The sequence below is a fragment of the Panthera uncia genome, chromosome C2 (assembly GCF_023721935.1).
Source record: "Panthera uncia isolate 11264 chromosome C2, Puncia_PCG_1.0, whole genome shotgun sequence".
NCBI classification, from domain to species: domain Eukaryota; kingdom Metazoa; phylum Chordata; class Mammalia; order Carnivora; family Felidae; genus Panthera; species Panthera uncia.
Window position 1 is genome coordinate 54,750,026 of NC_064810.1, and position 13,864 is coordinate 54,763,889.

Here is a 13,864-nt window from a genome sequence, read left to right on the forward strand (position 1 = left end):
TGCTGTGCATTGTAGAATGTTTCACAGCAGTCCTGGTCACTAAACAATAGATAGCAATAGCACCAAATAGCACCACACACGCACTCCTCCACTCCCTAGCTGACAACCATAATGTCTCCAAACATAGCCAGATGTCCCCTGGGGGAGGGGTGCAACGTGCTCCTGGTTGTGACTCACTCTCTGCTTCTACCTCCAGCTCCTTCCTCTTCTGAGATGCCCTCACTTCTCCAAGTGGCTCAGCTGGGCAAGATCCAAGGCAACTCTGTCAGCTTCCTCCCCATGTCTGATCCATGAAAAAACCTTCGTCCCCACATATTCTGAGCATAAGATTCTTCCTCAACTTTACCCCTCTACTCTGCTGCCATGGTCTGTTTCATTAGATTTCTCAGACTCAAATATTGGAACACTGTGCTCCCCAAACGTCAGTGGTTTCCTTAAATCCCCATGTTATTGACCTCAGGGCTTTACCCAAGAAAATCCTCTCTAATAGCCCTTCTTAAACATCCTCCTGACCATTTTATGCCTTTGAAGTGAAATTAAGATGTAACTACTTCCTTTGTAAGTTTTGCCTATAATCTAGTACTTCCTTTGGATCTTTTGATGGCTGGGCTGTATTTTATTTTAACATCCTGTTATCATGTGTCAAGAGAATTTACATTAAGCAGTATGTATTCTTTACTGGATTGTTTTCACTTGCCACCATATAGGCCACTCATTTTGTATAAGTACATATTCCATTGCATCAATTTATTTAAAATGTTTTCTTTTTTGGGTCATTCATTTTTAGTATTTTACGTGACTCTGTGATGTAAATCATAGAACCTTTATCTTTGATGATGTTAATGATTGTTTTCCTGACCAAAAATGTTGGCTCTAAAATGGAGCTACACGTTTAGCCTCTTGATGCAGATTACCAAATCTCCAGGAATGTTATCTTCATTTATACCCCCTCCACAATGTGTAAGGGCACTCTTCTTAGAGTGCCCTTGCCAGAATTCCACCTTATTGTTGTTAATCTTTATTAATTTAATTGGAGACAAATAGTGTCAATTATTAAATGAATTTCTGCTCTGTGCTTTTATGTTTCCCTCTTTTCTTTTTGTTCTCTTTCTAAACACTTTAAAGAAAACCTCAGTTAGCTGCTTAATATTTCTTTTCTTTACTCACTAACATAAGTTGTACATTTTAACTAATAAAAATCTGTGCAAAAATTTCCATAAGATTTGGACAAAAACATTCATATACTATTGTTCCTCCTAATTCTTTTGAGAATCCAATGACCCTTTCCCTCCCCTCAAAAGTCAATAACATACAGGAAAAACGTTGCCCTTAATGTCATAGTCTTTAAGGATTTCCGAAGGCCATAGATCCATAGATCCCAGGATATGAACCCTTGCTTTGAATACTGTTTGGATATTCCCCCAATATTCGTATGCTATATTGTATATTTAATGTTTTTAAAATAAATTTGAGTATGTTTAAGAGGATGTTTTAAAATTTACATGGGGTTGGGCATTCTCTAGGGAATATTTTAGATTGCTAATTTTGTGTTGTAACATGTAATATATATGCAGAATTTCTGAATTTTAATGCTTACAAAGTTCAGTTACAAAGTGTATCTTAGTACTTTTTTGTGAATTATCTGTGAGATTAAAGTGAAAGCAATGTTAGTATTATCATACTCTTGAATTCTTTCCATATGTTCGTTAACTCTACATTTGCTAAACAGTTTTAAGTATTAACAGCTTTGTCCATTTATTGAGGTGTTTGATTATAATTGTAGTTCTACCTACTAATTTTTTTTGCATTTTTGATAATATTTATACTATGTATTATAACACAGTAACTTAACTCCTTCATCTATAAATGAAATAATTTGGACCAGATCATTTCTAAGACCTCTGATTCCAATTCTGACTCTGTGTTACAAATTCCGTATATTGCATTCATAATGTGTATTTTACTTCACATTCTCATTTAGGTACAGTGTCCCACTTAATCATCTTATACTCTAGAATCCATTTCATGTCATCCCATGATAAGTATTTCCACTTCCCGGGTGGAAGGGGGTGAGATTTATAAAGGGACTCATTGAACTTTAGAGCTGGAAAGGGCCTGAGATCCTTGAGGTACTTTTTAGAAATACTTTAGTCCAGCCCCCAGAAAGATTAGTCCTCAGGTACCTTTGTTCTTAGTCCATAGCTCTTGCTATATAACCATCCAGTATTTCAGCTGCTCCTCGCACAACTTTCTGCACCGAGGCAGACAAAAAGACAAGTTGTTTTAGAACATCACGTTTATTCATTTTTCATCTCAATACTCTGCTAAAATTTGTGAGTTTGAACACCGACAAGATAATGCTGGTTTGCAGGTGCACACTCAGTAATTGATAGCATAGTGAAACTTACATGGATGGCTCCAACAGTTCCAAATGTATATCCCAAAATTTACCAACCACATAGATAGTTGTCACCAGCTCCACAGGAAGGAAAATTACATTAACTATACAATGTTCTAAGATTACTTCACCACTTCACTTACCATGAAGATATTCAGTAGTTCCTTTTTGTCAATAGAACCGTTTCCATCAGCATCATACAGCTTAAAATACCATTTTAATTTCTGCTCCATTTTTCCTCGTACAACGAGATTTATAGCAGCAATAAACTCTAAAAAGTCGATAAATCCATCCTATAGAAAGCAAGGACAGAAAGGGACATAAATATTTAAGAGAAACAATTGTCTTTTATTTGAGAAATCATGGTTCACGAGCAGGACCATTAGCACAAATTAATACAACCCGGAAGATTTCAACATAGAAATTTCCCTGGCATTTCATTAACAAAACAAACAAATAAACAAAGAAAACCATGGGTAATGTGTATAGAAACAACTTTAAATATATAGGCAAGTGTCTTTTTAGAGAAAATATCTACTTCTTATGCCAAAAAAGAAACAAGATTCTGGCCTGACCCTGACGGAAGGCTGCGTCCTCACCACTGGACATCCTACAGTAGCTGTCTTCTCCTGAGTATCTTCAGGTTTTGTCCCCCACTTAGAGAGAAGACCAGGTACCAATTTCTAATATAAGGGGAAAAACCAGCTAGATAAATTCTGTACTCCTTTTTAGAGAGCCCGGTTGATTTTTTTGGAATGCTAAATTCCAGGATTCCTTTTAAGTAAGTCGTTTTCAGTATGAATCAAAATTTATGAGCCTCTTCTCTGTAAAGGTTTTGCCATATTAGTCGATCTTAGAAAAGACGGTTTAAGGCTTTCAAGCTTAGGCAGTTCCCTTCAGCCTGTTTTAAATTGGTAAAACACTCTCAATTGATACAGAAATAGTCCTTGTCATTCTTAAGAATCATACCCTTCAAACCTTGCTCAGCCAAATGCTCAACTATCTTAAGAAAAGTGACCAGCTCTAGGGAGGTGTGTGACCCACTCTCTGCTATCTTCCCCTGGGAATTCAGATGCCAAAAGTAGTATATTCAGCCCAAGGAAACATGCTGTCAGCTGCATTCTCCTTGGAATTTTGGATTGTAGAGTCTTATTTACAAAACAGGATGTGACATAAAGTACTCCTTCCCCTTAGAAGAAAGAGCATGAGACTTAGCAGCCTATAAAATGGTATGTGTTTGCTTCAAGGAGCAAGCTTTTGTATCTAGTCTATAAGAAAAGCAATTGAAAACTCACCCGTAGTTCTGGATCTGAAACAAAATCTTCTTGCCTGATTAAAGGCTTTCTGTTGGTTGGTTGCTTGGTTGGTTGGTTGGTTTGGTTTTTTAAAGACTACTACAGCACCTCAAATACTGAAAGCCAATGTGCTAATGACTATAGCATTGTCTTCAAAATGTATTATTGAAAAATTTTTTTCTACCCTGTTGATTTTTTACCTATATAGTCAGAAAAATACAATAAAAATATTTAAAAATTTTACTATATGTGGGTAATAGATTTTTACGTTTTACAACTTAGGTAACTTCACCCCATCAATAACTTTAATACTTCTTACAAGCAACAAGACTTCTGCTAACAGTCTGGAGTCTGGTTGAATGGATCTCCTCAAGGAAATTTGCTCAAGGATACAAAACATAGGTGGTTTTACCTTTTCTCTATCTGCCTTTCCTACTGCTGTTACCGCTTCACCATATTAACCCCTAACATAGTCATGGCTGAAACAAGGGAATTATGTTATCATAGAGTTGAAATTTATTTAAGAGGACATCAAGATATCTTCAGATTTGGCAGAACATGACCATTATTTTTCAGTGTCAAGACTGGCAGGGATGGAGAATATGAGTTGGGTGGACAGTATTCAACCAGGGGCACATTGGCTCCCAGGTCTTCCTCCTGTGTCTCTAGGACTGACCAATCAATACAACTGTTCCCTGGGTAGTTCTTATGTGTGTTTGCCAAAAAGTTACAGAAACATCATCCCTGAGAAGACTGAGCTGGCTTGCTGTAAATATAAAGTTGATCTTTCAGTGTTTCCATAAAAACCTTATATTCCATGATGGTTTGTTTCACTTTTTGAGTCCTGCTTCAGGATCATAGATTTTGGCATCACTTGCATGATGAATGGCAACAGATCAGACTGAGCAATGCTGCCTTTAGAACATTTGGCGTTTTCTGATTAGGCACAGTGGGCAGGTGACCCTAACTCCTTCCAATCCTGGTCCTGGAAGCTCTGAACAAACTCTATCAGGAGATGAGCATAAATATTTTCATAGTATGGCTTTAAAATGGACAATCTGCTTAATCGACTGCCAAAGGTGATGATGGGTAAGGAAGCCTTTCTACTTAGACAAGTGCAGCCTTTTCCAAAATCTCCTGCAAGCAATACATCTTCTGTTCTCACTTCAGCATTCCGTTATATAGTCAAATTCTTAACGAACCACTCTTTCCGAACCAGCATTCCATCATATAGTCAAATTCTTAACGAACCACAGCCAACTCTTCTTTCCAATTATTTTTCTGGTAAGATTTTGTAGAAATTCGCATTGGTGAGACAACTCTGGTGAATGTGATTTAATGGCTTGTGTTAGTGTTGGAGAGGGTTTTAGGTAATGCTTATTCTGTAAATTGGTAGATAAAGTAATTATTGCCTTCAGTTAACCTATAGATTTTAAACATGGGAGAGGGGGATAAGAGCCACAGAGGTGAGATGTTCCTGTAAATGTGACCAGGAAAAATGCAAAAGAGAATGCCCAAAGACTTTTCTTTGACATGATCCAAAGGAACATTGTTAAGTTCATATTTCTGTATTTGAGCTACTGGAGTCCTCGTGGCACACAGAACTGTCTGGAAATGTTTGACACGGATTGACCTTGTGCCTGAGTAGGGTTCATAAACTCCCTGCATCAGAATCACATGAGGACAATGAAATATGCAGATTCCTAGAACCCAACCCCAAACAACAGCATCAAAACTACTTGGGATGGTGTCCAAGAGTCTGCATTTAAAATGCTCCCCAGGTGAGTCTCATGTATCCTAAGATTTGGGAACTATGGATCTAAGCTGTTTTTCTTATAGATGTCTTCCTTCGTAGGCAATGTTTTCAGCTAGGTATGCCCAAGTGGCTGTTTTAATTATGACTTCTTCTCAGATTGAGTTTCTGTAACCTTATTAAGACTAATGAGAAAAAATATGACCCACATGGTTCAGTCTCAGAATAATGACACAGTCCTACAAATACAGTCCAGCAATCAAAAATTAATGGAAAATAACAGCAAGTCTTTACTTTGATTTCTGGAAAAAATACAAGTTGCAAGAAATTTATGGATTTCTTCCAACACCCTCTTCCTCTCCCTTGTGCTCCCCGCACATAGCCCCTGATGCTCAACCTTCAGCAATTCCCCACTGCCCCCCTCCTTCACAGCAGCCTGACCACGAGAACGCACCAGCCCTTCACTCCACCACCTTGTCTCCTAATTCTGTATCCCAAATCCTAAAACATTAGTTTGGTGACGGCTGGATCCTCCTTCAAGGTTGAGGGTGGGGAAGAAATTGGGCACACACAAAGCCATTTTCAGGAACCTCAGAAAAGGAGAGTTTGGGAGGATGTCTACAAAAATAATTTTAATTCCAACACATTTATAGATGTATACACTATGTTCTTAGGATGGAGTGGTTTACACGGAAGAATTAAATGGGGCCAAGATACGGAAGCATGACTGTTTCTCAGTCTCCAAAGGGAGTTTGGTCCGTTGATAGGTTACAAATCATTTTGTAGAGGGGGGTTAAAACAAGAAAGAGAAAAAAAAATATATGGAGACTTCAAATTCAAGCTTTCTTATAGTCTCTAAAAATGTAGGAAACTATAAGGCATACTTTTTACATCTATAAATAAAGTATAAAAATATTTAAACATTATATAAGGCTTGTTTTTTTTCTACCACCAAAGAGATGAAACTAGAAGTCTAATATAATAAAAAAAATAAGGAAAACAAAATCTATAGTGTTCCGTCCAACAGAAAATCCACCAGTGGAATACATGGTCTTCAGCAATATTCACAACCTGCCGTAAGTCACAGTTGCTTTCAGGATATGATCAATTTGAAATGCAGATAGAAAGTTAAATTATAAAACTTACATGCATATGAAACAATTATTTTCTTATTTACTACTGAGTATAAAAGCTATAAAATCTACTATATATATACAATGTTCCAAGCACTGTGCTAGTCACTTTCCAAGCATCCTCTCTAATTCTAATAGCAACCTGACAGGTAGCCCTACTATTCCTACTTTCCAGAGGAGAAAGCGGATTTTCAGACATGCTAAATAAACTACTTAAATAACAAAGTTAGGTTGTAGGTGGATCCAGGATTTAAATTCAGTCAGCCTTCCTCTAAGGCTTTTGTTCTTTGTATCACCCAGTATTTATTGCCCTCAAATGCATTACAACTGAATTCTCCTTCTGGAAGAGGTATCCATACAGATGGTACACATTCAGCGCAGTGTGTTAGTCCTGATTCACAGGTGTGAACTATTCGGTAATACGGTCGGTCGTATAACGTAAGGTGACCCGAATGACTGAAAATGCAGCACCTTGGCACCTGTGCTCCCTTCATACATGGTACTGTCCAAGGGGCAGCTGGCCTGTGTGGTCTGAGCTGCTTAGTCTCAGGGAGACTGTGAGCCCAGAGAGCTCCTGGGGCCACCACTTGTAGGCTTCCCTCGCCTCGCTTGCATAGCCATCTGGCTCAGAGGGACAAAAGGTGTTCACTCTCCTGTTGCCTCTCCTGCTCCTTGACATCTTTGATGAACATTTCTTGTATCCATTTTGGAATCCTTAGCCCCTCTCCCCGCGCAAGGGTTTAACCTCCACCACCCCATAGACCATGGCTCTCACTGCCTGTTTCCCCAGGAAATTTCCCCAGCTGCGCCTCCAGGATCTAAAGCCTACATACCGGTCCTGCGTTAGCCAACCTTGTTCTGTCTTCACCTCTGCTCTTGACTAGGACTCTATAGCATTCCTTTGCTGTGCATATGGTCCATGCTTTGGCTCAGCACTTCCCCCTCTTTGGGGCCTTACACCTGCATTGCGGCCCCGACCAATCCCTCCATTCTCCCCACTTTGTAAAATACCCAGGTAAAAATATCACTGTAGATGTCATCTGCTAGGACAGTGTGGTCCTGCCATCACTCTGTGTGCCTGAGAGACCCCAAGAAACAGATATTGAAATGTCATCTCAATATACTTCAGAGACATCTGCTTTGGAGTTTTGTCCCAGGGATGGAGCCACAAATTTATAAACTGGGTAACGTCCTTAGGGGAACTTGGCTCCATTTCGTTGATTCAAATTGTAGAATTTCAGTTCTAAAAACAGTCATTTTGCAAATAAGAAACGGACTGAACTAGTAATAATAATAATTATAATTATAATCAAAATGAAAATGGCAACTATTGATGTTGATGTAATACTTGCTAGACACACAGGGCCAGGCATTGTGCTTCGCACATCTGAGCTCACTTAACCCAAACAAGGTCCCAAACGGCATTAACCAATAAGCACAGCATCCTGGGTTCAAGTAACATCAAGATCGCAGAAATATAAACTGTTATTACAACAACTAGGTATCAGACCCCATTTGTACCCTAGTGCACCCTCTTATTCAGGAAAACAAATGATCCAAATCAAACAAAAATCCTTCAAACCATGGTCCCAAATGAAAACTATTTCCTCTGACAGCATTAACACTCTGCTGCTTTTCACAGAATCATGATCTGTGAAGAACTCCTGAATTGTCACAGCCCCTAACCTGAAGACATTTAGATGTTTTCACTCTTTTACATGTGACACCTTCCAGTGACATTTTGCCAGCTGTGGCAAGTCAGCAGCAACATATGAATTGAAACATCTGCCTGGAAGTGGTTACTCAGATGATCACAGTAAGGAAACCCAGAGAGTTAGTGTCAGCACATCCCGTGATTGATCAATAATTGTCACTGATGTTCAATTTGCATCTTAGAAACTGCCTATATTGCCCTAGGCAATATAAGGGCCACCTCTATTATGTCAAATACATATGAATGCTTTTAAAATACTTTTATGAATTTTTGAAATCTGTGAGAGAAATGTTGTATTCAGCATTTATGACCTAGCCCATTTTTACCTACAAACACTGACTTAACAGCAAACATAGTCTCTATCAGCTACGGGATTCCTGGAATGTCCTCAAAAGAGACTCACCTCTTTAAGATGAGAAATACACTGCTGGCTTGTAGGCTGGTTCTATAACATGATCTGTATGCACATCACATGCAGTTGTCCTTGACCATGACTGTGCAAACTTCAAGGGTTCTGGGACAAAGGGCTTCTCACAATACTTACCCAACAAGCTCACAATTATTAATAGGTTTCCTGGATATCAATCAGGAAGCCCCAAGCATCTGCCCCTAGCATGCAGCCAGCTCAGTGATATTTGGACGACTGTGAATTAGAAGCCAGTCTCAGGTGCCTTGGGGGAAGGCAAGACAATTGTCTGAGTTTGATCACTTCTGAATGAGCTAACTATGGAAGACCCAGCAGTGACTATAGCAATGGTAGCCTTTTGCAAGGAACTTCTTCAGGTAGCCAATATGGCTTTCCTCTTAAAAACACCTGTCACCCTAAGCAATAATGCCACAGATAAATCCAATTTTAGTATATGTGCTGCCGAAGCGAGTACAATGCCACAGATAAATCCAGCCTTACCCTAATTCAGTCAGCTTGTGTCCTAAGAGTGTTTCCTTTCTCATGGAAGACGCTGCATCCTTGTTCTTTGCTGAGTAGAAGAGGTAAACAGAGGATATAGAAAGTGGTAGCACAGACAGTAGAATATATATACCTATATTACTTGCATCAAGGCTGTGTTTCTCTATTATGGTTGTAACTAGAAGAACAGTCAGAGGAACTGCTTCTGAATCAATAGTTTTGGACCTAGAGTCTCTTTTTAATAAGTATCCATGTTACAAAGCTCTTTGGTAGCAGAAATGGGCTTAGACCCCAGCTTTCTAACATTTTGACGGTGGTCTTTCTGGTAGAACAGTGGTGCTCATGTCTGGCCGCACATTCAAACCACCTGGCAGTTTAAAACTAACACATTGTTTTGATTCAGTGGGACTCGGGTGGAGCCCCAACCACTGGTGATTTTAGTAATACCCCCAGGTGCTTCTAATATGTAGCCAGATTTGAGAACTACAATTCCAACAGATTCTGTTCAAATGCACGAGTTACAACAGCTTAAGTTTAAATGCATGTCAGCAGGTACAGCTGGTGTCTTTAACAGGTAAAATTCTGAGAAGCTCAGCCAAAATGCTGATGACTGATGTTATATATGAAAATACTTCGTAAATTACAAAGTGCTAAACAAGTATGAGGTTTTTATTATCAGCAACAAATGCTTCCTGAGAGTGTCTATGTTGGTAGTTCTGAAGTAGTAGCCTTGGTCTTTCCCCTTAAGAGATTGCAGCCTCATGATTTACAATCTAATAATAGATGGTCATTTGTTTCTGGTAAATGTGTCTTACGAAGAGCGGCAGTAATAGCGGTCCCCCTGCGGGCCAGACAACCTGATACAGTGTTAGAGGCTGCAGGGCAGCCTGGGGGTTAACAAACAGCAGCAAGTATTACACACGTTAAAAGCCAGGTTGCCTGCTCTAATTTTCAAGGGTTCTCACACAAAGAGAAGCTAAGGAACCAAATAACCAAAGGTCACTTCTGAATTTCCAGTAGAGCTAGGGTTCCCATGCAGGTGTCCTGGATTTAAAAGACAGTTGAAACCCTAAGGTGATTCTCATTTAATTAATTTCATTCTGTGACTGGCAATCATTAGAAGGGGCCAATGTGGCGCCAAACGGCACAAATGATCGTCCACAGCACTTGGATCAATTAAAGAAGAGAAATGGTGAGAAGGCAACCTCTGCACCTTAGGTACCCCCTTTCATTAGGAAATCGAATTTGAGTTTGATGCAAAGTTGAGCTACTCTTCACTGTTATCAGACCTGCAGGGGCTGACATCAGAGATATCTGCATTTAACAGATAAACATACCATTCCTCTGTGGGCTACAGTCTTCATTTCTTCAACGTTTTCTCCGACATTATTTCACATGAGCTCAGTGAGAGTGTAGGCAGGATAGGTCTTGTCTGAGTTTTAGAACTGACGACCCTGACACAAGGAGGTTATGAGCTTGGTCCAAGATGACACACAACAGTAAGGGTCAGAGTTGGGACTGGAGTCCCACAACCCTACCTCTCCTGCAAGGGCTTCCACTGCCTGTGGTGGCCTGTGACTCGTCTTACAGAAATTTGTAGAAAGGCTCATTAAAATTAGCAAGGACGGGCAGCTGGGTGGCTCAGTCGGTTAAGCGTCAGACTCCTGATTTTAGCCCAGGCCATGATCTCATGGTTCATGAGTTCGAGCCCTGAGTCTGGCTCTGCACTGACAGCACAGAGTCTGTTTGGGATTCTCTCTTTCTTTCTCTTTCTGCCCGCCTCCTACTCTCACTCTAGCTCTCTCAAAATTAATAAACATTTATAGCAAGGACTTCTAATACATCGAAGCAAAGATTTGATTTGAGAACATATTTACAGGTAAACCATCACATATATTGTAATAATCATCTATTAGATCCCACAGCTTGCTATTTACCCTCACTTTTCTTTCTGTAACGGTTTAATCACCCTGTTTCTAAGAAATCATTTACATCCCCTTCCTCTTGATTCCCAGGATTTTCTGAGGTCGTGGCTTTAAGTAACCTGAAAACTTATTCTGGTATTTTGTTTTATCCTAGTGATTAAATGTGTCCTCGTGCTGACAACAGTTTTTCTGGCTTAAACCATCACTTCATTTATGGTTTGAGTTACAAACCCATGAGTTCAGAGAAATCATTTTATCTCAAAAACTTCGGAGTCTTACAAGGGGCAGAGCATTTTGATGTCAGAGTGGTGCTCTGGATAACATCCGGATGCCTAGATGTGGCCCAGGGTGCCTATATCTACCTTTACACCTATTTTTTAAAATTATTTTTAATGTTTACTTTTGAGAGAGAGAGAGCGAGTGCACACAAGCGGGGGAGGGGCAGAGAGGGAGGGAGACACAGAATCTAAAGCAGACTCCAGGCTCTGAGCTGTCCACACAGAGCCCAACACAGGGCTCAGACTCACGAACCGCAAGATCATGAGCTGAGCCAAAGTCAGAGGCTTAAGGGACGGAGCCATCCAGGCGCCCCACCTTCACACCTATTACAGAGTAAGAATGTGGAATAGGAGCTAGAGGGGCTGAGGGCTGACTTTCTGCTTGGAGATTCTCCAGGCAAGTCAACCCTGGCATCTCAGTGCTCGGAGTGTCTCATTTCTCAGCTGTGATGCAAGAATACAGAAAGTCACAACAACAGGCTATCTGTGTACAGCAAAGACACGTGAGGCGCCTGTGTGGTCCCCGGTTATGCTCTAGCAGTAGCCCTCTGCCTTAATTAGGTCCTCACATACCCTTCTCTCTCCTCCCTCATACTTTAATTGAGCTGTTCCTTTTATTGAAATTCTCAATTCCTTTGTCAAAGGTGGAATACCATTGAAATTTAGGGTATAGCCCTTGGAATCAGACTGCCAGCATTCCAAGTCTGCTGTGTAGTTTCAGGCAAGTTACTAAACCTCTCTGTGCCTCAGTCTCCTCATCAGTAAACTGGGACTGTTAAAAATAGTACATACTTACATATTATTGTTGTGAGGATTCTAATAAATATGAAGTGCTTTAACCATGACTAGTACAGAAATATTCAGTTAAGTGTTAGCATTTATTAGTAATAATTCAAGTTCTTTACTTCTTTCGAGGTCCCAAAGTGCCTCAACTTCTCCAAAAAGCCTTTCCTAACTCTGTATTTTAGTTTTCGTTTCATCTTCAGATCCCAGTAAATGTACCTTGAACAGCACAGCCCTGCTATAGTTTGTTATACTGCTCTATTTTACTCTTTGGGCATTTAGTCATAATTTTTTTATCCTCAACTAGACTGTAAGCTCTTTAGGGGCACAGAACGTCATGTCTACCACCTACCTACTCACCCCCATCCCCACACCTCTCCAAAATTTGAGTGTGATTTTTCTAGATTTTTCTACCATTGCCTGTCCTGCCGGGATAGCATTGAAGATTTCCCCAGACCTTCTATCCAGCCTGCCCATCTAGAAAGACGCTGGACCATCCTCAAATCACTGGGCAGGGTTTAGAAGCAGCCTTGTAATCTGGAGAACCATCTAGAACCCTGAAACTAAATAGTATGCTTTCCCGTCTCTCAGTCTTTGATTCTTTATTTACTACCTTTTATTATTTGAGGATACATTTGCCATCCCAGTAGATTATAGACTCCTTTGAGGACGGGACCAATCCCTATTCATATTTGTGCCTACCTTCCTTCCACCATGCCTCCAGGTGCTCAGTAAATATTTGCAAATGCTGTGAGATAATAATATAGCGTATTAAGGATGTGACTCTGCTCCTGCTAATCTCTTCTATCGTCTAGCCCTCCCACATTCAGGGAGATTTCCATTGCCTAAGAGATAAGTCACTGTAGCATAAAAGCAGAAATCCAGAGTTCATTCTTGCTCTTGAGTTTCAATAATTTAAGCTGTTTGGGATTCAGAGCATAAAATTTATGCCATAAACAAAAGATTTGGAAGAATACGTAATTAGAGCCAGTTTCTCTAGTTTCTCCTAAGTCTACCCAAACTAAAGAGGCTCTCTGAGGGCCAAGAATGGCTGCAGGTCTGGGTGACAGATGTAAGAACAGAAGCACCCATGGTTCACTCACTGGGCTTGGGAGGAAAGGTTGCAAGGAGCATCTGTTCATACAGTCTAAGAGGCTTCCATGCCTAGGAGTACAAGGAACCTGAGAGAACCTGACCCATGCAGACAGCAGCCTCGCGAGGTGGGCAGGAGATGATGAGAGATGTGGTCTCAGCAAATACCAGTGTGTTTAGCTGCTCCTCTGCCCTATATTAATACCTGGAGATTTAGATGCACCCATGGGCTTTACATGCAACCCTGGAAAGTAGAGAGAGAACACTCCTTGGTAAAATGGGGACGCACAATATAAATTAACTTCATCATGGAAAACTAAAGTTACATTTCTTGAATGCTTGAGTGTGTGAGCTGAAATTCTTAACAGTTATACAGATAAAAAATAAATTTTAAAATTTCCCTTGAGATAATTAATCTAACTGGGAACTAAGTTACACTGTGGAAGACACAGTGGCCATCCTTGGTATAAATATGGGGGAAAAAGGAGGGAAGGAGAGAGGAATGGAAAGGGAAAAAAGGGCATATATAAAAGTGAGGATACTCAAGTTGTCCCTTCTGTTATTTTATTTAATCACTCAGTAAATA

The 13,864-nt window shown here is 40.1% G+C and overlaps 1 protein-coding gene across 2 annotated transcripts in view; it reads right to left on the reverse strand.

The window, feature by feature from the left end:
- The window catches only part of GUCA1C (guanylate cyclase activator 1C), a 31,212-nt gene that overhangs the window by 9,501 nt on the left and 7,847 nt on the right, over window positions 1-13,864 (reverse strand). For both annotated transcript variants that reach the window (XM_049628148.1, XM_049628149.1), the window contains exon 2: window positions 2,542-2,691. In XM_049628148.1, coding sequence (XP_049484105.1) covers window positions 2,542-2,691 — 150 coding nt within the window. The remainder of the gene's footprint in view (window positions 1-2,541; window positions 2,692-13,864) is intronic.